Genomic DNA, 24,735 nt, shown 5'->3' on the forward strand with positions numbered 1-24,735 from the left:
TCACTGGGTAACAAACTATTCGAAATCTTAATGGCTTAAGTACCCACTTATATTTTGTCAACAGTTTTGTAGGTTGGTATTTGGGAAGGCTTTAGCTGGATGGGTCTCTGAGGCAGATTGACTCCCAAAGGGATTGTGGATCTGCTTCTTCTGAGATAGCTTTTCACTACATGTGTCTGGTACTCCTTGGCCTCTCTCTCTCTCCCCACATGGTGTGTCATTTTCCAAGGCTTTTCCAGTTGCGTTGTGCTTCTCACCACATAGCCATCTTAGGGTAGTCACGTTTCTTGTATGAAAGTTAGCTTCCAAGAGTTAAGGAGTGGAAGCCATCAGGCTAGTTAAGGGACTACAGTTAGAATGGCAGCCTGTCCCTCCTGCCATATGCTATTGGTCAGAGCAGTCACAAGCCTTGCCCAGATTCAAGGGGGTGGAGAAACTTCACCTGTTTGTTCAGTGGCAGGATCACATTTGCAGAAGAGCACGTGGAATGAAAGATATTGTTGCAGTTCTCTTTGGAAAACACAACCTGCCCATACCCACCCACAACTGAGAACCATAGAGCACAAAGACATTGTTTACTTTACCTTCATCGAGGAGGTGAACTTGGCTCAATTTCTTTGATAATTGAATAATGGAAGTCCGGATCATGGTCTTACATATACCATAATGAAGTTGAAGTTGATAGGTCAATCTATAATCTCAAGGAAAATCATAGACAGGGATGAAAAATATCAGGACTTAACTCTGTAGACAAAGTTCAGCTTTTCAAATGGACATTCAAATAGCTTGTAATTTTGGTGTTTGACTAAGTACTGATAACTTAGAATATATATTTCATGAGCATATTTTCATTTGGAACTTGCCTCAGGTTTTCACAAGACTGATTTATTTTCTGTTATATATATCGCTATTTCTGTAATGGTGTATAAGTGGTATCAATGCTGTTTGATTTTGCACATTTCTATTTGAAATATAAAACTACAATATCATTGATTCAGAAACTGTATGAGAGTGTCTGATTTTTCTTCCAGATGTTTCTGAGTTCAAGCACGTATCCTGAAATCCATGGCTTCTTACATGCAAAAGAACAGGGAAAGAAGTCCTGGAAAAAGATTTACTTCCTTTTAAGAAGATCCGGTTTATATTTTTCTACTAAAGGGACATCCAAGGTAAATTGGAATATCAGTGATGTGCTATGAATTATATGGAAGTTGTAAGTTAAAATGGGTTTTACTTTGTTTTATTCATTATCTTATTGCATGATGTCAATAGTTGGTAATTTTTTTTAGATTCCAAACATTTGCCATAATTCATTTAAAAACTAATTATTCAGCTTTATTTCCCACTAGTTTCAATATACATCCTTTGATACCATCTGGATGCTCTTGTTTCAGTACCACATTCCTTGCCCATTTCTCCCCCACTCTGAATCTACCCCCATTCTCCTTATCAAGGCTGGGATTTTGAAGCCCAACAGAGTTCACCTCTTTACTTTTTACCCAGGTCATACTACTGACCTTGCCCACCTCTGAACTTCTGTTGATGCAGTTAGTACCACACAGCTGAGTCTGTAACTGCTTATTAATTCCTTTGTGTGTGTTAGTTTTGTCTCCTCATCTAGATTATGAATTCCTAGAGGAAGTTATCATGTTATGATCAGCGGTGGATGTATGTGTGTGCTTGCTTATGTATACCTATGTATACAGTTACATAGACATTCCTGTGCAGATGTTCATACACACATACATAATCACTTATGAATGTAATTCCCTTAGCACTAGCACTATGTAATCTGTTTCTATGTAGTCTAGTTGTTGCCTACTATGCCATATGCCTGTGTTTTATGTCTTGACATTTTATGCAATGCATTGATTTCCTTCAAGTAAAACTACTTTTGAGAGTTTTCATGAGAGTTTAATTCTATGTTCATGCATCTGTTCTGTCAGTGACAACACTGTTGCTTCTTTACGGGTAATCTGTCATTTTTCTTTGGCTCTTTTTCAAATTTTATTATCATCATTGGTATTTAGTCATTTTCCTGCCGTATTTCTAGGTATGTTCAAATATATTCTGCTATACATACCTTGCTTGATTCTTAACATACACATTCAATCTTCAAATTCATATTTTTCTTTTATGCTGAAAATGTTCATTATTTATTTCTCATTCTCAATATTTGGTCCTTTAAATTTTTAGTAGGATTTTCTGTCTTGGCTAGTCATGGCCCTAGGTGTCCCTTTGCTTGTGGCTGCCTAACTCCAGTCTCTGCCTCTGTCTTCACACAGCCTTCTCCTTTCTCTGTGTGTCTCTGATAAGGACACTTGTCATGGATTTAGAGCCCACCCAGATAATCTAGGAAGATGTCATCTCTAGATCCTTAGCTCAATTACATCTGCAAAGGCCCCTTTGCAAAACAGGTCACATTCACAGTTTCTTCAGGTTAGGACATGGACAGGTCTTTTAATTTTGAGTGAGAGAGTGAAATGATCATGTTGTAAGAAGATGAATATGGCCACAGGGAGCTTAAAAAATCAATTAGAGAGACAGAGAATCAGAGAGGGGAAGTGAGCAGGGGAGGCAGGGGGGAAGGGATAAGTGGGCAGGAAGGGAGAGAGACTGATTGATTGAGTTGAGGCACAGATGCTAATTAGTGCTAACTAGATGATCATTTCAGTAAGCAAGGGTGGAGGCAATGGGATCTAACCTAGGATGAGCAGTGGAGAGAGAAGGGGATGGATGTAAGATTAAATGACAAATGGTCAGATTTTGTTGACTGGTTGATATGAAAGAAGAGGAAGCACTTAATGTTCTTAGAGAAAGACATAAGGAAAATAAAGAAATAGAAAATGATAGAATAGGGCTTCCCTGGTGGCACAGTGGTTCAGAGTCCACCTGTCGATGCAGGGGACACGGGTTCGTGCCCCGGTCTGGGAAGATCCCACATGCTGCGGAGCGGCTGGGCCCATGAGCCATGGCCGCTGAGCCTACGCGTCTGTGCTCCGCAACGGGAGAGGCCACAACAGTGAGAGGCCCGAGTACCGCAAAAAAAACAAACAAACAAACAAAAAAGAAAATGATAGAATAAACAGGAATAGGAGATTTGAAGAAATCAAATCTTAGAAGAAAGATACTGATCTTAGTTCTAGATATAGTGTGTTGATGGTAAAGTATCCAAATGGAAATGCCCAGAACACAGCTAATGATAGAGACTATAGATATTTGGGCAGTGGTATGGAGATATGGAGTTGCAAAGGAGTGATACTTCCCATATTTTCCCCAACTGTTCTTACATAGTTTCCTCCCTTCCCTGATATACAGTTTTCCTTTGCTGCTATTCACACGTGTGTGCACACACATGTGCAAGTGTGTGTGTGTGTGTATGTGTGTTTTAGGTTTAAGTGGTAGAATACTTCATGGAAAAGGCCTCTACTTATTTAGTAATCCATTCCTTTACAGAAATCTTTTATTTTTAAGTATATATAGTTTGACTACTAGTGTTCTATCATATAGATGCATTTAATTTTTCTTGAGGATTTAAACCTAGTTTTCAAATTTTTATATTATAGATAATGTTAGGATGAATAATTACCCATTTTTGTAATTAAGGTTTTAGACTTTTTCTTAACCTTTGTAATGAAGTTTCTCTTTTCCCAGTTTTCCTCATGTATGAAGTAATATACGAAGGTGGTTTTTTTTTTTTTTTGCGGTATGCGGGCCTCTCACTGTTGTGGCCTCTCCCATTGCGGAGCACAGGCTCCGGACGCGCAGGCCCAGCGGCCATGGTTCATGGGCCCAGCCGCTCCGTGGCATGCGGGATCCTCCCGGACCGGGGCACGAACCGGTATCCCCTGCATCGGCAGGCGGACTCTCAACCACTGTGCCACCAGGGAAGCCCACGAAGGTGGTTTTAAACAAATGTGTGCTGGATCATCTTTTTACTTTTAGCATCAGAGAAAAGTGGCTTCTAAATCCAGTAATCACATTTCTTTGACTGTCTTCCCAGTGATTCTTCACTGGAAGATATGACAATATCTCCTTAATTCCTGAATTCCTAATTCTTTAACAGGTTTCGCATGAAAATCCACAGCCCATTGTCTTTTTACTTCACCCTCCACCTCCTTTCCTTTCCCACCTATTACATAACAAGACAGCTCCTATTCCATCTACTGAAGTGATACTCTTATCCTTGCAGTGGTCCCCCCTTGGCTGGGCAACATTATAGGCATCAAAGCTCTGTTCTCAGGTCATACCTCAGCTCTCCTCAACATGGTGTCTGACTTTGCTGTGCATCGTACATAATAGTGTTCTCTCTAGCCTGTGCTGAACGAGCATGTGTTCCATAGTCTATATATATGAAAATGATTTTACGTTCCCCCTTAAAAACGAAATTCAAGATATTAGATAAACTCAAGGATTATGACCTCTAAAAATCATGTAGGTTATCTAATGTCTAATATGACATTTCTACCTGGCAAAGTGACCATTTCCTGCCCTTTTTCTATCAGAAGGGTCTTGATTTATTTTACTTTCTAAAGATGTAGGCTGCATGGGAGTTAGATAAACACTTACGCAAGCCTTGGAGGTGTGGCTATGCCTTACAGAGAAACATCTAAGTACCCTGCTCTCCAACTTCCCCCTTATATACACGTTTGCATGCTTACCTTTCGCTAACCATGCCAGCTCAGCCTTAGTCTTGTACTGTCATAAGCTTTGATGTGTCTGCAGTAATGGAACAAAAATCAGTCAAGAGAAGAAACTCATCATGTCTCTTATGTCCTTCCAGTATTTCTTAAGCTGCCTTTTTCTCACGTCCAAATGACTCAGCTACATTGACTTCTACAGTATCAGTGGGCAGGGATGGTTTTATTCCATCTTCATAGAAATCAGACATTTTTACTAGCAAATCAGTTTCTATCAAGGAATAAAGTTTTAAAGGCCTTGCCAACAAGAGTACTTTTCTCCCTTCTCCTCCCTTGTTCCAAGGGCCCTAGGCTGGGTCTCTTTTTTTTTTTTTGCCGTACACGGGCCTCTCTCTGTTGCGGCCGAATCCGGATGCGCAGGCCCAGTGGCCATGGCTCACGGGCCCAGCCGCTCCGCGGCACGTGGGATCCTTCCGGACTGGGGCACGAACCCGTGTCACCTGCATCGGCAGGCGGACTCTCAACCACTGCGCCACCAGGGAAGCCCTGGGTCTCTTTTAACAATTTTCTTTTCTGCCTCATTCTCCCATGGAGTTGGGAACTTTAGTCATCCATTAGATCAAAATGCCTCAAGAACAGTGACACACAGAGAAACAGTTGCATACACAGAAGCTCTTGCTCTACTAATCATCACTGATGGAATAGCCAGCCTACTGGCCAATGACTGAAATTTGTTTGGATTTGGATTTGAATGGGTTGCTCAAATTGCTGAATGCTCTGCTTTATCTTTTTGTTTTAAGAGCACTGCTTCTCAAATTTCAGCGTGTATGCATCACCTGGGTTCTTGTTAAAATGCAGATTTTGATTTTGAATCAGCAGATCTGGGGTGGGCTATGAGATTTTGCATTTCTAATAAGCTCCCAGGTGATGCTGATACTGCTGGTGTGGGACCACGCGACTAGTAGCAAGGTTTTAAAGAACCAATGCGTTGTGGTCAGTTTTGATTACACATTCAACCCCAGAATTAAGCATTTCTCCAAGTTATTAACCTATCACAGAATAATATGACCCAGTGATTTCCCATGACCAGCTCTAAATCTTATGGATTTCCCAGAGAAGAAATAGCCCTTCATGATTCCACTTTGCCTTGAAAATCAGACACATTCCATTGCCAGGTAATTTCCCTGAATTTATCTGTACAGGCTTCCTTCCTTTTGTAAAGGAAGGTGGTCATGCCGCCTGTTTCATTGCTTGCTGTGGTACGTGAGGCAGTACACAAACATGAGGGACGATCATTTCTCAATGAAGCAGGAATCATCATCTGTTTTTTTTTTTTTTCTTTAGCTGCTATAGAAGCTCAAACCAACCTTCTTCCCTTTGTGGAACTACCATTATTTAAAACCCAAATAAGAATACATTTTCAAAAGCCATGCTTTGCTCTCTTCTCTCCCTCAGATTCCTTGAAGTGGTGGTTAAAGCAAGTAATTTTAAATTAGGAAGATATAGTTTTTTGTATATTGGAAGTTAAATTATAAACAAATCACTACTTCTCAAATTAAATAATCTCATATCCAGCTCCTGGTTATTTAAGGATATAGTGACTTAGTTTTCCTTTCCTTTTGTATCTGTGACATTATTTGGAATAATTTTTGCCAAGGTATAAGTTATGTAACATAATAAAAATACAAAAGGTAGTGTAAAAATATGTATCCATTTCAACATACATATATATTTTTTTAAGGAACCACGGCATTTGCAGTTTTTCAGCGAATTTGGCAATAGTGATATTTATGTGTCACTGGCAGGCAAAAAAAAACATGGAGCACCGACTAACTATGGATTCTGCTTTAAGGTACAGGCTTAATATTTTGCTAGATGAATAAAGCAAGCCTCAGCCTTTTAGGTAAGCTTGAGTTTCTTTTAATTTCTTTTAAAAAGAGACAGCTTTCTCTTATATATAGGAGAATTTTAGTGGCTTTTATTTCAACAGGTGTTACCTTCAAGATATGCATTAACGATAAACAATGTGCTGTGGCCTTCTAGCCTAACAAAGCAGGAGGGCCTCGAGACCTGAAAATGCTCTGTGCAGAAGAAGAGCAGAGTAGGACGTGCTGGGTGACCGCGATTAGATTGTTTAAGGTAATCTCACTGCAGGTGTGAATTTCTATTAAACATTGGGAGTACCATCAAAGTTTGAAAATACCTGTATTTCAAAATTCAGAAGACTTACTATGAATGCATGTGGGTATGTGAGGAAGAAGAAAAATAACCACCACCAAATGCGTGTATTTTATTTTTTATCTGAAAGATAAACATTTCCAGAGTAGAGTGCAATAACCTAATACATTTATCTTGTGTGTGTGGAGTATTCCATTTTAAAAAATGTTCTGCTCTTTATTTTTTTGTAAGAGTACTACATATATAGCAAGTATAACTGATTGAAATTTCTCCTGTCCATGACTTAGTCTGCATTTTAAAAACATTGCCATCAATCCGATGTGAAGTATATTTTAAAATGTGCCCACCTGGATATGTTTAGTGCAGTTGTTTTACGTTTTATTTAAGTGTTGTGTGAATTGCTTTCTAGTTTAATGCAAATTATTTTATAAATTTTACTATAGCTGTATTATTCAAACATTTACCTTTGTGCTAAGTAAAAATTACCGCTTCCATAAGCAAAATTTATTGGTAAGCATATTGACAAGGAGTAGGAATGTTCTAAAAGTAGGTAGGGGGAGAGAGACACAGAACTGATTTCTTCCAGGATGTATAGAAAACACATTTATTTTTAAAACTTGTATGCTAGCAAATTTAGCACAACTTTAAATTTATAATTATAAAACTTATCGACCATTTCCTTTTAAGAAGGGCAGAATAATCAGAATCAGAATTACTCATTGTCATACCAGGTTTGCAAGAAAGTTTTTGAGGTGAAATTCACATAACATAAAATTAACCAAATTAGCTTTTTTTTTTTTTTTTTTGGTACGCGGGCCTCTCACTGTTGTGGCCTCTCCCATTGTGCAGCACAGGCTCCGGACGCGCAGGCTCAGCGGCCACGGCTCACGGGCCTAGTCGCTCCGCGGCATGTGGGATCTTCCCGGACCAGGGCACGAACCCATGTCCCCTGCATCGGCAGGCGGACTCTCAACCACTGTGCCACCAGGGAAGCCCCAAATTAACTATTTTTAATGTGAACAATTCAGAGGCATTGAGTACATTCAAAAAGTTGTGCAACTGCCACCTCTGTCTAGTTCCAAAACATTTTTTTCACCTCAAAAGGAGACTCCATACCCATTAAGCAGTTACTCCCAGCCCCTGGCAACCACTAATCCATGTTCTGTCTCTATGGATTTACCAATTTGGATATTTCATAGAAATGGAATCATACAATATGTGACATTTTGGGTCTGGCTTCTTCACTTAGCATAATAATTTGTGGTTCATCCATGTTGTAGCAGCATGTATCAGTACTTCATTCCTTTTTATGGCTGAATAATATTCCATTGTATGTGTGTTGTTTAACATATATATATGTTAAATAAACAATTTTGTTTATCCACTGATGGGTATTTGGATTGTTTCTACCTTTTTACTATTGTGAATAGTGCTGCTATGAATATGTCTATACATGTATTTGTCTGAGTAACAGCTTTCAGTTTTTTTGATATATACCTGAAAATGGAATTGCTGGTCATGTGGTAATTCTATGTTGAACTTTTTGATGAATTGCCAGAATGTTTTCCACAGAGGCTAAACCATTTTACATTCCCACCAGCAATGTATAAGAATTCCAGTTTCTCCATATCCTCACCAACACTTGTTATTTTCCACTTTTTAAAAAAATACTCATCCTAGTGCGTGTGAAGTGGTAGGAAGAAAGTTTTTTAAAGTAATTTAAAGGAAGCTTTTGGATTAACTGTGAAATTTTCTTCCTTTTGCTGTTATGGCAGAAAGTCACTATGGTTACCTTTTTATTAGAGATTTGTTTGTTTCTCAAATAGTCTACTGTCAAAATGGCTGTCATGATTTTGGTTTCAGCAAATCTTAGAAATCTTGATTCTTTGAAACCCTCATGTTAAGTAGTCACTTGTTTGCTCTCATTGTCGTAAAATGTAAAACAAACAAACAAAATGAAGAAGAGAAGAGTACTTTAGAGGGTCTTGGAAACCAACCAGTCAAAGCAGTAGTAACTACGTAACTAGGGATATGCACTGGAATCACCTGAGGTGCTTTCTGAAGCTCCATGTGCCCAGCCCCATCCTGGGGGATCCCGAGTTAGTGACTTGAGCTCCAGGTGTCGGCCTGATTAAGAAATGCTGAGTTCATCCAGTGCTGTCCTTTTATAGATAAAGAAGCTGGCACTCTTTGGTAGACTTTACTCCATCACAGTTATGGTAGAGAAAATATCTTGAGGTCTCAGGTTTTCTCTCCCCTTCCATCAGAACCCTGTAAGTCTAGCTATGCTGGTGGAAGAGATACTTTCCAACCTTGTTAGCCAAGTCTTTCTCCCTTCTAAGGGCCTCAAATTCAAACACTCAACACAGAAGCAGGTGGTAAACCCACTTCCTTTAATCAGTCTTTCAGTGACTCTGACATGCCATTGATTTTACTAGGATGCTCTATTACTTTTTGTGTAATTAGATGAGAATTATGCCAATAAAATTGTGATACGATGTTTCATATCACTTATAATTTTTATTTTCATTTGAATATTTAGGTTTATTCAGGCCTATAGTCCTGATTTTCATCATTTTTGTTGATGTTATCAATTTTGTGTATACACACAGATATATATGTATGTATGTGTATATACATACATATATATGAAATAAGTTAGTTGAGGTATTCTTAAAACTTCTTCATATTCTCAATCTGGCTTTTCTGAATCATTTTCATCTCAGAGTCATGGATACTCATATTTTCCACAGATTAACCAGCTCTGTGGTTCAAGAGCTTTGGGGAGGCATCATTTCTCAGATGAGTGCTCTGCCATGGTCCATGGGGTTGTCTTTCTAGCTACTGGCATTCCTTTTGCAAGGTTTTCATGCTAATGACTTCTTAATCCCATATCAGTTTCAGGCAATGGCAAGTCACTTCATCCACAGTGAATATGAGATGCCATAGATTATAATACAGATTGTTAGTTTGAAAACAAATGTGTGTCTAAGAAATGATGAAATGTACTAAAAGCTTTCTTTGTTCTTTCTATATCCAGAATGCTCAGTTTCTGGAAGACTGTCTCCTTCTTACCTTTTTTTTCCTCTCGTTTGACTCTTCTCAAAGCCTCTTTCAAGTCACAGATGCCCAGTTTAAAGATGCTCTGTTGTATTAGTTTTCTATAGCCGCTGTAACACATTACCACCAACCTAGTGGCTTAAAACACAAATTTATTATCCTATACCTCTGTCATTCAGAAGTCTGAAATGGGTCTTATTGGCCTAAAAGCAAGGTGTCAACAGGGCTCCGTTCTCTTTTGCAGTCTCTAGGGGGAAATCCATTTTCTTGCCCTTTCCAGCCTTTAGAGGCTGCTCATGGCAACTTCCTCCACCCTTAAAGCCAGCAATATCCAGCTGAGTCCTTTCCATGCTGCCATTTTTCTGGTTCTCTCTTCTGGTTCTGGATAAGGACCCTTGTGATTACATTGGATCTACCAGGATAATCCAAGATAATCACGTCATTTCAGAGTCAGCTGATTAGGGACTTCCCTGGTGGTCCGTTGGTTAAGAATGCACTTCCACTGCAGGGGGCACAGGTTTGATCCGTGGTGGGGGAACTAAGATCCCTCATGCCACGCGGTGCGGCCAGAAAATAAATAAATGAAAATAAATGTAAAAAAAAAAAAAGTCAGCTGATTAGCACCCTTAATTGTATCTGCAACCTTATTTCCCCTTTGCCAGGTAGCCTAATATATTCACAGGTTCTAGGGATTAGGGTGTGGACATATATGGGGACCATTATTGTGCTACCACATCTGTGTTCCCTGTTTATTTCAGTTATGGCAAAGTGTTTCCAGATGAGGCTGGAAATAGAGGCCAGCATCAGTGAGGTCCTTTATCGCGGAGCCGAAGAAACCACCACGGTTTCAAATAGGAAAGTGATATGATCTGTTTTACACTTTAAAATAATCAGTTACAGGAACCCTGGCCTGCCAGCACAGACACATTTGAGGCTCTCTAATAGGGGACTGGCAGCTTGTCAGTGGGGCACTGGTTTGATCCCCCTGGCTGGTGCAGCTGGGCTCACCTGGTGTTAGAGGTAGATTTTGCTCATCTCCTTTGGTTGTCTATTGTGTTATTTCCAGAGTTTATCATTGTACCTAGTATCGAGGAGCAGGGAAAGACTAGTCTATGTTATGTTAGCTGGACCAGAAGTGTCCTTCTTCTTTTTATTATGTGTTATTTATTGGATATAGCCTCCCCCAAGAATTTGGCCCCTTGTTTTATTTTCCTTTCTTTTTCATATACACATGTAAACTCTTCATGTAGCATCAGATATATTCCCATTCTCTTTGGAGAAATTCCAGTTACATATAGAATCAGAAAAATCAGAAGACTTAGAAAAGGGGAGATTTGCTCATGTACAGTGTCCTAGTTACATGTTGTCTTTTCCCCTTCCCTTCAGTTAGAACTCTGCTAGTTTCTCTCTAACACATTTTGGTCCCTTATCTGCCCCTCCATAGGACAGGGAAATGTTAAGGTGACCCATGCCCTACCCCTTAGCCAGAGTTAACTTTCAACAGCACAGAAGCAACTTCCTAACACCACAGGTACCAGGGACAATACATCTTTGAAGGAAACAGTCTTATTAGTAGGTAGCAGGCTTTTCACTGCAGGTAAATAAAAGGTGTCCAAGCAGCATGTCCTTGTGAAATTGTGGTTGCAGGCTATTGTATATTCTCCAAATGAACTTGACTAGGAATTAAGCTCCACTGTCTTCTTTTTAAAGTTACTGTAGGCTTAGAGTTGATTTAAAATAAATTTCATTAGGTCCTATTAATGTCAATCAAACCTTAAATTAAAAAATAATTTTTATAAGTTGGGAAATAATTGGATAAAGAAGTCAACACAGAGAATTTTAAATGACTGTATTCATGTTAAAAGCAAAATCTTGAAAACAGTGACTCCCCTCACCTCCCTCTGATTTTCTGCCTAATTACCAAATATATCCACTTTGCTGCAATTGCTTTTAAGAAAATAGTTTTTAGTAGAGAAACAGCTCTGTTAGAATGTTTAAATGGAATTCATCCTAAGGGTAAGATTGGTTTCCATGGTGTCTCTTCAATCTCTTCTATATCAGACCTACTTTTAAGTTCATAATGGCTCCATGAAATGGAGGGAATTATAGAGGGCCATGGCAGTTGGCGTTCTTAATGTTTCTCAAACTAACAATCCAATTATACTCTAGACTCACTTTCCAATTGTAGCCTAGCAGTCCAGTTCTTATGATGCTACCTCTTGAAAGTAAAGCCTCTGTAGTTCTTATCTACTGCTCTTTACACTGTATGCCATGACTCTTTGTCTGAAATTAGCCTGATTCCCCACCATTTTGATTTCCCTGAATTTAAAGCCAAAAATTAAACAATGCCCTAAGAGTACTGTTACCAGAGGGTGATACAGTGCCAAGAATCTTCAAAATAGGATCAAGTTTATGGATTACAAAAGGCAATGTAATTCATCAATCAGTCATTGAAGAATTATGGTAAATTTTACCCAGTTTTGCTTAGGATGTGTGTCAGATCCTCAGAGTCTTTGTACCATAAAGTCGGGCACCCTTCCCAAGTGAGCTTTCTTATTGCTAAGCTCCGAATGGTTTTGGTGCTATTGACACTAAGAATAATGAGTAGGAGTGTCAGTTCCAGATCTTTATATTGTGAGCTAGAACTTACGTGTGGGTCCAAATAAAAGACACTGTCTTTTAAACTGTACTATTTAGGACACTAAAAGTTTACCATTCAAAAGTATGGCTGCTTTACTTGTTTTAAGGAAAGCTTATAATTTTCAGTTTTTATATTGATGATGTATAATTAATGAAAGTGTTGATATTCAAAAGTTATAGTAAAACTCTGTGTAGTAAAAGTGGCGGGAATGTGTTTTTATTATTCTGCAGTATGGCATGCAGCTGTACCAGAATTACATGCACCCATATCAAGGTAGAAGTGGCTGCAGTTCTCAGAGTATATCACCCATGGTAAGCACCAAGTTTTTGAACCTACATTTTATTTTATATTTACATTAATTTGCAATCATATTACATTATAAATGTACATTTCCATTCTTTGCTTTTGGTCAAGTAAAGTAACTTTTTGGCACCATCCTACTATCATGTTATATTGAACTATTTTTTTTTTTGGATTTTATATGATTGCAGCCTATGTGATAAAATCACAATAATTGAGCACACATGAAGTATTCAGTTACAATCATGTTTTATGTTAAAGAGAAACTTTAAATATTTGAAAGAATTATGCGAGTGATTCTTTGTCATTACAGTTGAGGATTAGATTTTAATAAGATAATTTATAGGACATTGTCCTTGAGATTGTAGATCTTTCTTAATTATTGATTTGATGGTGGGTTTATTTATTTATTTAAATATTCATTCTGGGATTATCATAGCCTGTGAGCTCTTTTGCAATCTGACTTTCTAACAATTAAACTTTTGAAGTTCCAGGTCCTTGAAAAGCGTACTGCTCTCCAGGAAACCCAAAAGATGCAAGCCAAAATACAGGTCGTGCATTGCGTTAAGACTAGCACCGCTTCGTAGATTTATACTAAATGCCACTTGGATATTTACAGGCAGATACATTTTTTCCCCTTTTTGGGACCTAATTTTAATTTCCTGTGCATTAACACAAGAAATTTATTTCTGAACTCCAAGTTTATGTTCTGCTATTTTTGCTTGTGCTCCTTAATATTGAGTGTATTAGGAATTCAGAAGTATGAGCCCATGTTACAGTCAGCTAACGTGCTACATTTCCACTTAGGTTAAAACATGCGTTTCATGGCTGTGACCAAAGAAGGTGCATTTCCCTACATGTAACGTAGCATATAAATGCTCAGCTCTAGGAATGAAGCATGAAATAATGTTGATTATGAAGTCTGATAGACTAATATGGAAAAAGAACTCCAATGCTGTAGTTACGTTGCTTTACGTTATGGAAGAGTAACTTTTCATCTTTGTATCATATTACATTTTAGCCCTAAAATAAGAAACTAAGGAATGTAATGAATTTTTATAAAAGCAATAGCTTTAAGGTGAGAATTTTTACCATTTGTCAGCATACTGTAATCTTTTAATTCATATATATATATGAATAATGAATTTTATTATCTTAATCCTTTCCTAAATCCTTCTAAATTTCTTTTAAAGTCATTGGGATGAGCATGTTAATAGCAGCCATGATTTGGAGGCAGTTATTATTTGGTGTCCTCTTAATCATAGAAAAAATATGTTATAAAGTAAGTACTTTCTAGTCTCATCACTGTCATTAGTGTACAAGTATGGTATTATTCTTGCTTCTTTGCGTTGCAAGTGATCCTACTGTTGATCAGTATGTCTATGGCATTTTGGTTAATGTAGCTTTACTTGTTCAGCACCTTGTATGAGAGAAGACATTCCTTGAATGAATTGGCTGTAAATAGGGATAGAAGGACAAGAGGTTTAAGTCTCTGTTTGGTGAGGAAAATGACCTGTCCTGTATGGCAGTTGACATGATCAGAGAGAATAGCATCAAGAATTCTATCTCTACTCTTCTTAATTTTCATGAAGGAAACTAAAAAGGTTGGGGAGGTATTTGCGTTTATTTTGGTGTCTATACAGAATCCCAGGATAATTTCTACATTATCATGAAAGAATCAGTGACCTATATCCTGGATGCCAGTGTCTCTCACCTGCCTCTGCTGGTTTTCATTGAGGCCCCATGTTCAAGGAACAACAGGGAAAAGTTCACATACTTAGTCATAGTTTTAAAGGAACAATATTGTCTTCTTTTCCAGGGATTCATTTTGAGAAGGGAAATGAGAAAAAAATTATCATACCATAATGAACATCATAACTATATATAGCACATAATAGCCATCCCATCAGCCTTTGAAATGAGAATCATCAGCAGATATTTCAAGAAGCCAAACGTATTTGGTCCTTTTTAGGATAATAAAAGCGATTCATTTAAAGGAGCATCTGTTAATATGGTCCTGGCCAGAACAAGGGGATGGGAAAAACAAGTCAACTGAAGTTCTTATTATTGTTCACATTTGACTCTGAGCTAGACATCCCAAACTGCACTTTCTTCCCTGTACCTCCCATTCTGTGGTACGTAAAAGAACCTTAGATAGGGTCTGTTACTATCTTTACCGTAAGCGTGACCTTGATTGAGTCACTGCTGTCCTACAGTATAAAATAAGGGGGACAGTTGCGTGATCTCTAGAGTCGATTACACCTCTGATGTCCTGTGGCTCTATATGACACTGATGAGAGAACAATGTCTGAGGAAATTCTGTGCCCTCTTACTAAGGCCCGTGCTACACGTTTATGTAGGTCTTTCAAATGGGGTGACAGGGAGTGAGTGACTACGAGTTGCTGCTTAGCTAAGCTGCCTGAAAAACATTTCATGTTCCAACCTCACTAAAAGTGTTTGGATCTGATCTCGAGGTGTGGTCTGGATAATCCAGGATATACCCAAGCCTCTTCTTTCTTAAAAAGAGAGGCATGCCATTAAAATCATGGACACTTTTTTAGGGCTTGCCCTATTTATCCCACCAGAAGGAAGAAGTAGAAAAAGGGACAAATATTTGAGAAATACGCTGATTCTGAATGTTATCAACATCACTTTTCTATGTGAAAGAAATTGAGCTGAAAATGACCTTTCGGTTCAAGTCAGATTTTGCTTCACTTCCATTTCTTTGTCCACCAAAGGTAAACTATTAATTTTTCATCCACCACCTGCCATTCAGTAGAAAACATTTTCTATATTCCTGTGTTTTCCCCTAGTGTAATGTAGCAAATGAAAATACTTATTTGTATCGTAGACTCCCTACTTAGGTCAAGTAATTATGTAACATGGGATCTTATTTTACATTTCAGCCTGTCATATTATAGGAGAAAAATGAAAAAAAGAATAAGAACTGGTTATGTTTTTGTTTCCTAACGGTATTTTTATGTTATCAGAACCTTGTGATTACAGAGCCCATCTTGGCATGTGAAGGCAGAGATATTATAAGGATAAAGCTATCATTATGATTGAGATTAGTTACTCTCTGGCTTGGGCAGGTGGAAGCTTTTCATTAATGTCAGCAAAGCAAAAGTATATCCATCTGGTCCACAGCCCAGCACAGAAGATCACGGGGTGAGAAGGGCAAAGTAAGGTGTGACAGCAAATAGAGATTACAGAGACAGCATCTGTTTGGAAAGAGCAGCTGTCAGTTATGAAGCCTCCTATAACAAATGAAAGATTGCACGCCGAATCTCCAGAAATAAAGATGAACCGTAATAAGATTGTGGACCACTACAGCAAGGTTTCAAGAGGAAATAATAAATGCTAATAAAGTGGGATGTGTAATGCAGTGATAAATTATCCCCCCTCCCATTTTTGTATGAACCAGGTTTTGTTTCAAGCAGACTTTTGTTTGTTTGTTTGTTTGCGGTACGCGGGCCTCTCACTGCTGTGGCTTCTCCCGTTGCGGAGCACAGGCTCCGGACAGCGCAGGCTCAGCAGCCATGGCTCACGGGCCCAGCTGCTTCACGGCATGTGGGATCCTCCCGGACCGGGGCACGAACCCGTGTCGCCTGCATCGGCAGGCGGACTCTCAACCACTAGCGCCACCAGGGAAGCCCCTCAAGCAGACATTTGACTAGAGTCTGTTAGACCGAGCAGGGTATGGCTGAATCCATGTGGAGAGAGAGAAAATGGTCTTAAGCCAGGAGACTCCAGGTGTATCTTGGCTGATCCTTTACAATGAGAACTCCGGTTTTTGTGTTGCTCTTCTATTAATGACGAGTGGGGAAAAACTATTAAACATTGTTCATGCTGGTTTTGGATGTTTTGTCTTTTAAGAGTTTTAATTCTTATAAATTGAGTGACACTTTTTTTTAAAAAAAAATCTTTATTGGAGTATAATTGCTTTATAATGGTGTGTTTCTGCTTTATAACAAAGTGAATCGGCTATACATTTATATGTATCCCCACATCCCCTCCTTCTTGCATCTCCCTCCTACCCTATCCCACCCCTCTAGGTGGTCACAAAGCACCGAGCTGATCTCCCTGTGCTATGCGGCTGCTTCCCACTAGCTATCTATTTTACATTTGGTAGTGTATATATGTCCATTCCACTCTCTCACTTCGTCCCAGCTTACCCTTCTCCCTCTCCATGCTGAGTGACACTCATAACTGAAGATTCCGACAACTGTTTTTTTTTTTAGAATGCATGACTTGGGTTGGCACACTTTTTAAAAGATGGTTACAAAGTAGAGCCCTAAACAAAGAAAAAAATAAAAATAAGGTCCAGGTTTTGGATGTTTTATTTTCACCTTCAGAGACTATGAATACAAAAAGTAATTCGTGAAAAAGATGACTTTATTACTTGTTTAAAATCATGTTTGTTTACAGAGTATGTCTTCCTTTTATATCAGTTCTTCTTTTGTCATTCAGACTTATTTTTGAAGCTCTCATTTTGCCATGTTCATGCTCACAAGATGAAAAAACATTCACGTATTAAATCATAGAAATTTTAGTATTATGGAGTTACCTGAATTATTTCACTAAAATTCGTTTTCTAAGTTAGAGAAAAGTTGATGTGATAAACTTTTAAAATACATATTGTTGGTTATAAAATATGGGTACTATTTGTTTCTAAAGAAGTGATGTAAGTCAGTCTGTTACAGCTTTAGTGTATCTTGAATCTTAATAAGTAGATAGATTTGACATTTAAATGATCATTGATGAATCTCAAAGCATAATAGAGAGGTGAGTTTGGAAGTGATGGATCTTCTTAGCCACAGGAAAGGTTATTCTTTTCTAAATATGAAGAGATAGGGTTGCTTTAGAAGAAAGACATGCTTACCTTGAAAGCTTTTAATCTCTTTATTCAACACTTAATTCAATGACCTTAACAAATAACTGTATAACTTATTTAACCAAAATATTTTATAGCACCATTTTCTGTTGAATATGTATTGTTAACTTTTTAATTTCCTGCTAGCCACCTCTGGAACCACATCCTAAAATGGAAACGTACTGCCAGCAAAGCACTGAAAGGTAACTTCAAAGATGTTTTCAAGGTAAAAAATGTGCTTTTTTTTCCAGAGAAGTATATCAGAGAATTCCCTGGTAGCAATGGACTTCTCAGGCCAGAAAAGCAGAGTTATAGAAAATCCCACTGAAGCCCTTTCAGTTGCAGTTGAAGAGGGACTAGCTTGGAGGGTACAAATTAGCTTCATGTTCTTCAAAATATTTATGATTTGAATTTGTTTCTCCCCGAAAGTTAAAATTTGTTTCCCACTTCCTCGCACAGAAAAAAGGATGTTTACGCCTAGGCACTCATGGTAGCCCCACTGCATCTTCACAGAGCTGTGCCACGAACATGGGTATGTCTCTGCATATTCAGTGTGACTAACTGGGTGGCAAGATGTACATTTAGATGTAGTCATTGAGGGGTTAGGGTAGAAAGTACACATAATTAAATTGTGATCATTTCAAACAAATCTTTGTATTCCTCCACTTTATCTCTTCAGCTATCCACCGGTCCCAACCATGGTTTCACCACAAAATTTCTAGAGAGGAAGCTCAGCGATTGATCATTCAGCAAGGTCTAGTGGATGGGTAAGTTTGATTTTGAGTAGCACTGATTTTGATTTCTCCTATAATCAGTAATGACTTATTCAACACACACAGAGAGTTTTGACTTCAGCTTATTAAAACAGAAGTGACTTTATTCTATAAGGATGGTTGTCATTGAATCCTAGCAATACCTATACAGTTCCTGTTACATAGTGTGTGCTTAGCATTTGCGCATAAGGAGAAGATAGCGGAACAGGATGCTCTGCTCTTAACCAGTGATCACTAATATTACCCATTCTGTGCATCTCAGGTATTAATTGATGGGGGGAAAACTGAACTTGTTTTGGCGTGTCAACATTTTGATTTGAACGAATAATATGTTTGCAAAGTATGGTTTGTGTCATGACACTATCTTACGTATTATACATTTTTTTAGGTTTGATGCAGGGTGTGTTAAAGTAAAAAGCTGTTTCTTACATATTTAGACTGTCTTATTTTTTTCTTTCTGTTTACATCCCTATTTTCTTTTCTCTAAATTTTAACAGTTTAAAGGAATATAAACCTATGAAACCAGTACTTTTGGACTCTTCTCATGTTATCTTTTAGTGGGATACCACAGAAGAGACAGGAGAAACAGAAAATTTATTATGCAAGATTTATGATCTAAAGAATTTTCTTTTTCTCAGATTACTCAGTATTTCAGATATCAATACTTCCTATAATACTAGCTGAATTCTCTTCCCAAATGCAATACAAGTTATGGAGCTTGTATTGAGGTTTGGATGAGAAATAAAACCAGCATCAATTTAAACAAGTGGTAATGGGATCTTATATCTTCATGGGTTGGCTTAAGATGATGGCAAAATTTCAAGGTGATTTAATACTGACATTTGGATAAAAATGCACCTTCACGTGGAAGATTATTAATAGCAAGTCGGCATTTCAGTAGACTCTAAATAAGAAAAGATTTCAATATACTTCTCTGCATGGAACACGGTCTTTTCAGATATAAATCTGAGCAATCAGCAGAATTACCATCTAAGACCAAGAAAAGAAATAAATCACAAAGAATTGTCAAAATGTTTTGGAGAATTATAATTTCCCTTACTTCTGAGCCCATTTTTTGTAAATTGAATGAAATAATTGCATAAAGAATGGCAGTATCTTTATTTTTTTTTAATTTTTAATTAAAAAATGGGTTATTTGGGGTATTCTTTTGGAAAGATGTGATGATGCCAGGCAATCCACTAGGTGGTAGTGGTGATCTACTCAGGAATGGGGAGAGAATTAAGCTTGATTGACCAGTGAAACTCCCTTTTGTCCCATCTCCTAGAGATGTAATGTCGGAATCTCACACAGCACAGATGAAATGGATAATCTCATCAGACATCTGTGATGGCTCAGATTTGGCAGTCTCTTCGCCCAGGCACAGTGAGATTAGTATTGGAGTCACCAGTGGGGACTGTTTGCACAGTCTGTTTGCCAACAATTAATATAAAGCTGGTTATGCACTGAATTGCCAGTTAATAAGAATCCACGCCTGGCAGCATTTTTCTCAGGCCATTAGGCCATGTCTTGTTTTTCTAGCCTGTTAAAGAGGCTTTTCTGCTGCATTCTTCAAGGTTAAAGTATATGTTGTTTGAGTGTTTCTTTTACTTAAAATATTTTGCTCAAACATTTAATAAATGATTTCAGGATTGATTTTTTAGAATATATTAATTTCTCACTTTCTGTTGTGTATGTAATAGTAGGAACCAGAATCAAAAGAAAGGACCCAGTGTAGAAGAGGGGGTTAAAAATTATTTCACTCTAAATAATTTTCTTTTTTTAGGGCCTAACATGACCCAGAAGTTAAAATAACAATATGCTAATGCCTTATTCCCTGTACCAAAGAGTTACATGTGAATACCCAGCTTTCCCAGTGGAAGAAGGACGTAGCACTAGTTATTGATGCCAGCATAGCATTATATTGGTTATTGTGAGCAAGCATTCTGACAAACGGCTGTGTATTTATCCTATTAAAATTAAATTAGCTCTGATGATAGTTTTATAGTATAAGGTTTATGTTATACCATATTGTTTACCATGTTGGATAATCCCATCATTGAATACACAGTAAAGGAAAATTCTGGCTACATTTATGAATATACTTCCTGGATTTGGTACAGGCTATATTTCTATGAAATCCATGAGTAAATGTAGAAAAATATTGAAATCCTTCTCTCTCTTTAGAGTTTTCTTGGTACGGGATAGTCAGAGCAACCCCAAAACTTTCGTACTGTCAATGAGTCATGGACAAAAAATAAAGCACTTTCAAATTATACCAGTAAGTAATTTGTGATTTCATATTCGTATATTAGAGATGATCTTAATGCATAAGCTTTTGGAAACTTTAGTTTTTTTTTGGTTCTTTTATTAAATATAATTTGGGAACTTGTGCTTTGACTAGAGTTACGTTTGGCAGAAATGGTTTTATGAGACTGAATTAATATAAGAAATACAGGAATTGCAAAAATTAAATTTCCCTTTTCCCATGAAATACGATTTGGTAATATTGTACAGACCCCATGCCACCTATTGTTAAAAGGTTACTGAAAATTCCTTCTCCTGAATTCCTCTAGTGGTTCTTTAAAAATCGTTATTTTCAAGCCCCTTTTCCTCTCTTGTCTCCACAATGCTTTTTTGGTGTTTTTTGTAGTTTTGTTTTTAATCATTATGGATAGGTACACAGGTGCTGTGGAACTGGAGATCATTATTTAAACTATTCTGAGCACATTTAAAAATTTTCTGTAATTCTGCTTTGATGTGGCACAACTTGCTTTGGGATTTTTTTGTTGCTTCTGCTGCTTTTGTGTGTGTGTGTGGGTGTGTGTGTGTGTGTGTGCGCGCGCACGCATGTATGTATGCACGTGGTCTGTGTATTGGAACCAGATAGTGTGGAACAGAGATTCAGTCTACTTTCAAGAAGGTATTACATCAGATTGCTAAGTTGCTAGCGTTTTCTTTTTTTTGAATGACTTCTTTTTGGAACTATCCAAAGTCCACGTGAAGTATCTTCCCTACTTCATTGATTATGTGAGCGATGTCCCTGGCATGTATGAATTGCTTAATGCCTGAGATCTCACTGCAGAAAACAAAAACAGAAAAACCCCAAAACGCTGTCATTCCACTAACACAGTATTTGATTGCTCCACAATCAGTTTACTGATACAAATTATGGTGAATATTCATTTTTAATATATTAAGTAAGGCTTTAGGTAGACAACAACTAGAAATGGAAATTAATTTCTGTAGGTGGGAGTATTAAAATTTTTTGTTTACTTTTACACTGAATAGTGCCGGTTTCTCACTGTGCACTGTATTGATTCAGAATAATCCTACTATTCTAACTACTGAACGTTAAGAGAATTTAGAGACAGAGAAAGTAGAGCCACACTGCTTACCTTAGGATCAGATGGTATTTCTTTTAAATGCAAGTGAAGTTACAAAGAAGAAGTGGACATGCCATAACATTCTTTTCACTGTCCTTTAGTATTATAAACACATCAGTTTTGGCATTTAAAGATGCAGTATGCAATAGAATATGATTGTCTTTCTGGGTATTTGGCCCTTCTTACCAGTTTGTCGTTTTTCCTGTTGCAGGTGGAAGATGATGGTGAAATGTTCCACACCCTGGATGATGGGCACACAAGATTTACGGATCTAATCCAGCTGGTGGAGTTCTATCAACTCAATAAGGGCGTTCTTCCTTGCAAGCTGAAACATTATTGTGCTAGGATTGCACTTTAGCCAAACAAGAAGTGACTTGTTAAACTGCTGAAGAAAAAGGACTCAAGAGAAAGGAAGACCATAAATAAGGGTGAAAGCATTGCCATGGTGAAAAGAATCTATTTCTCTTACAAGTTACAAAAAATAGTTTGTGCATTACAAATAAGTAAAGATTTGGATTGACATTACCTTCATCATTTAAATATTAGTTAAAATTAAACCTCCAAAAAAAAAATCTGGTGTGTTCTTGTGTGATTTTCCATTACTATAATATTTTCTTCAATTATGCACATTTTAAACATCTTTCTGTCCTTATTTACTATAGCAACATTAGAATTCTCAACCACAAAGGATGAAAAAAAGTTGGGGCTCAGAATGAATTATTTGTGGACTGAATTTCAATTAACTACTGTTTTTGTAACTTAAGAAGTATGATAAAAACCTGAGTTAACAATTAAAAGAAGCTACTCACAACCTGTTAATAAAACTAAAAACTATTTTGAATTGTATATTTTCTGAGTTTATTATAACCTTAAAATCAAATCATATTTTGAAATAGCAGCTTAAAATTATTTTGAAGTATTGATATATTGATTTTTTTTCAGGATGACTTTTATTACATATTAAATTATTAATTACACTATAATATTTACACTGATACTGTACCTATTAGTGACCCGTTATTCACTGCATTTTTTTTCATTCACTTAAGGATTGACTGGAACTATCTACTTGTTTTTAAGGAAATGATTAAAATATAGAGGGGATTTATATAATTTGCACATGATTTCTCATGGCATGTAATCTGTCACAGTGTAACATTTTTCACATTAATATTTCACATTTGCCCCACCCTGTAACTTTCAGAAGTTTCTTTAGATCCTTATACAACTAGATGATTAACCTGATCAAAATGTTAAAATCAAAGATGCAAAATCTATTAAGATCCGAATAGGTAAATCCATGCTATTCTCTTTGCCTACTCCCTTTTCATCATCTTACCTTGGCAATGTCGGTATGGAAAAGGTTTTGAAAACATGAGGCACCCACCTCCCTTATCACCTCACTGAGACCATCTAGAAAGTTTTTGTTGGGATTTATAACTCTATTTTTCCTACTTTTTGTGAGAAGGGTATTCATTGTTCTAAAAAAAGATGAGAAATAAAACATTAAATAAACGTTAAAATCATACAAAATATTGCTCATCCCCTTTGATCCTCGTAACAACATTTTGGGAAAGTTAAGAAGATTTTTTAAGAACAATATTACAAAAATGCATACTGTAGTTTTAAATAAAAGCTATTCATTTTTGGTAATAGAGCATCTGAAAACATTCATACAATGCTAATAAAATCAATTATTACTGAAAAAGAATTACTGGCAGAATTTTAAAAATACTCAATTTGCTTTTAGCCAAAGCAAACCTAATTCTTAAAACACTGAAACTCAGAACATAAATCTGATGCTATAAAATATCGATCTGGTGTCTACAAAGGCTTGAATGACACATAGGACCCCTAAATAGAGGAGCAAGAGGTAAACACACTCGACCCTTTCAACCTTGTAGAGTATCTCTGATTATTTCTGATTTATAAAAATATTTTGTGTTTTGAACTGATATGCATTTTCTTATTTTGCACCAGGGTCAAATTGACAATATCAGAAAATGTAATATTTTAAATGCTAGACTCTCATAAATTGACCAATTTGTGCTTGTCTTTGTTATTTGTGCCTCTAACTTCATTCACAATCTAAATTTATTGTTGTGGAGCCCAGATTTTGTACGTAATTGCTCATTTTGGTCTTAAAGCATGAGCCAAGAAAAATTATTGAGGAAGGGCTGACATTGTCCTTCCTGATTCCTTCTGATAAAGGGTTTTGAACACGTGTGTATGTATGTACATCTTATATGAAATTAAATCTGAGAGTGTCAGACACATCAAGAGTTAGTACAGTATTAAAATGGATTTCCAAGAAAAATGTGAATTACCTTTGGATTATTTTTCATTTTGGTTTAGCCAAGTTTTGCTATCTTGCACCATTTTAGAGTGGGATTAGGTCAGATTAGCTCTATGTTTTCTTCTTTTATTCTTTTCGTATGTTGGAGTTGGTATACTTTATTCTCCTAGAAAGAAAAAAAAACCCAGCAGGTCTGGTCCACATTGTTCTTTTTCGTTTTTTTAAATGGAAGAATCATTTATTTTGAAACATTCAGGAAAACTAGGTCAAACAAGATAAAAACTATGAGTGTTTCAATTCAGAATAATTACTTGTTTCACATGTATAATGGTGCAAAGACCTGACTGATTTGAGTATATTAGTTGGAAATTTTTATCTTAGCTCTATTTTAGGGTGGTGGTCAGCATCAGTTAATCAGAGGCCCATGGGGTCTCTAGCTTCTGATCACCAACAGTGCCAACTCTACATATGGTAGTTGTGTTACGGTAGGGATACCAGACTATCACCTGGATTATGATTTCCCTGAAGAGGAAAGATTATCATTGGTTATGGGTACAATTTGGTGTTTCAAGCTGGCTCCATATTTAGAAA

At 37.1% G+C, this 24,735-nt stretch overlaps 1 protein-coding gene across 4 annotated transcripts in view; it reads left to right on the plus strand.

Annotated features, from left to right (window-relative positions):
• GRB14 (growth factor receptor bound protein 14) overlaps positions 1–24,123 on the plus strand; it is a 127,979-nt gene extending 103,856 nt beyond the window's left edge. For 2 of the 4 annotated variants that reach the window (XM_032638534.1, XM_032638536.1), the window contains 10 exons: positions 1,032–1,169; positions 6,382–6,492; positions 6,684–6,779; positions 12,750–12,830; positions 13,308–13,370; positions 17,944–18,060; positions 18,152–18,224; positions 18,372–18,459; positions 20,650–20,743; positions 22,060–22,735. In XM_032638534.1, coding sequence (XP_032494425.1) covers positions 1,032–1,169; positions 6,382–6,492; positions 6,684–6,779; positions 12,750–12,830; positions 13,308–13,370; positions 17,944–18,060; positions 18,152–18,224; positions 18,372–18,459; positions 20,650–20,743; positions 22,060–22,206 — 1,008 coding nt within the window. In that variant the 3' untranslated portion in view covers positions 22,207–22,735. Of the gene's footprint in view, positions 1–1,031; positions 1,170–6,381; positions 6,493–6,683; positions 6,780–12,749; positions 12,831–13,307; positions 13,371–17,943; positions 18,061–18,151; positions 18,225–18,371; positions 18,460–20,649; positions 20,744–22,059 lie in introns of all 4 variants that reach the window. The other 2 variants (XM_032638537.1, XM_032638535.1) reach the window with 1 other exon arrangement.
• The last annotated feature ends 612 nt before the right edge of the window (positions 24,124–24,735 follow it).

The sequence above is a fragment of the Phocoena sinus genome, chromosome 7 (assembly GCF_008692025.1).
Source record: "Phocoena sinus isolate mPhoSin1 chromosome 7, mPhoSin1.pri, whole genome shotgun sequence".
Taxonomy (NCBI): domain Eukaryota; kingdom Metazoa; phylum Chordata; class Mammalia; order Artiodactyla; family Phocoenidae; genus Phocoena; species Phocoena sinus.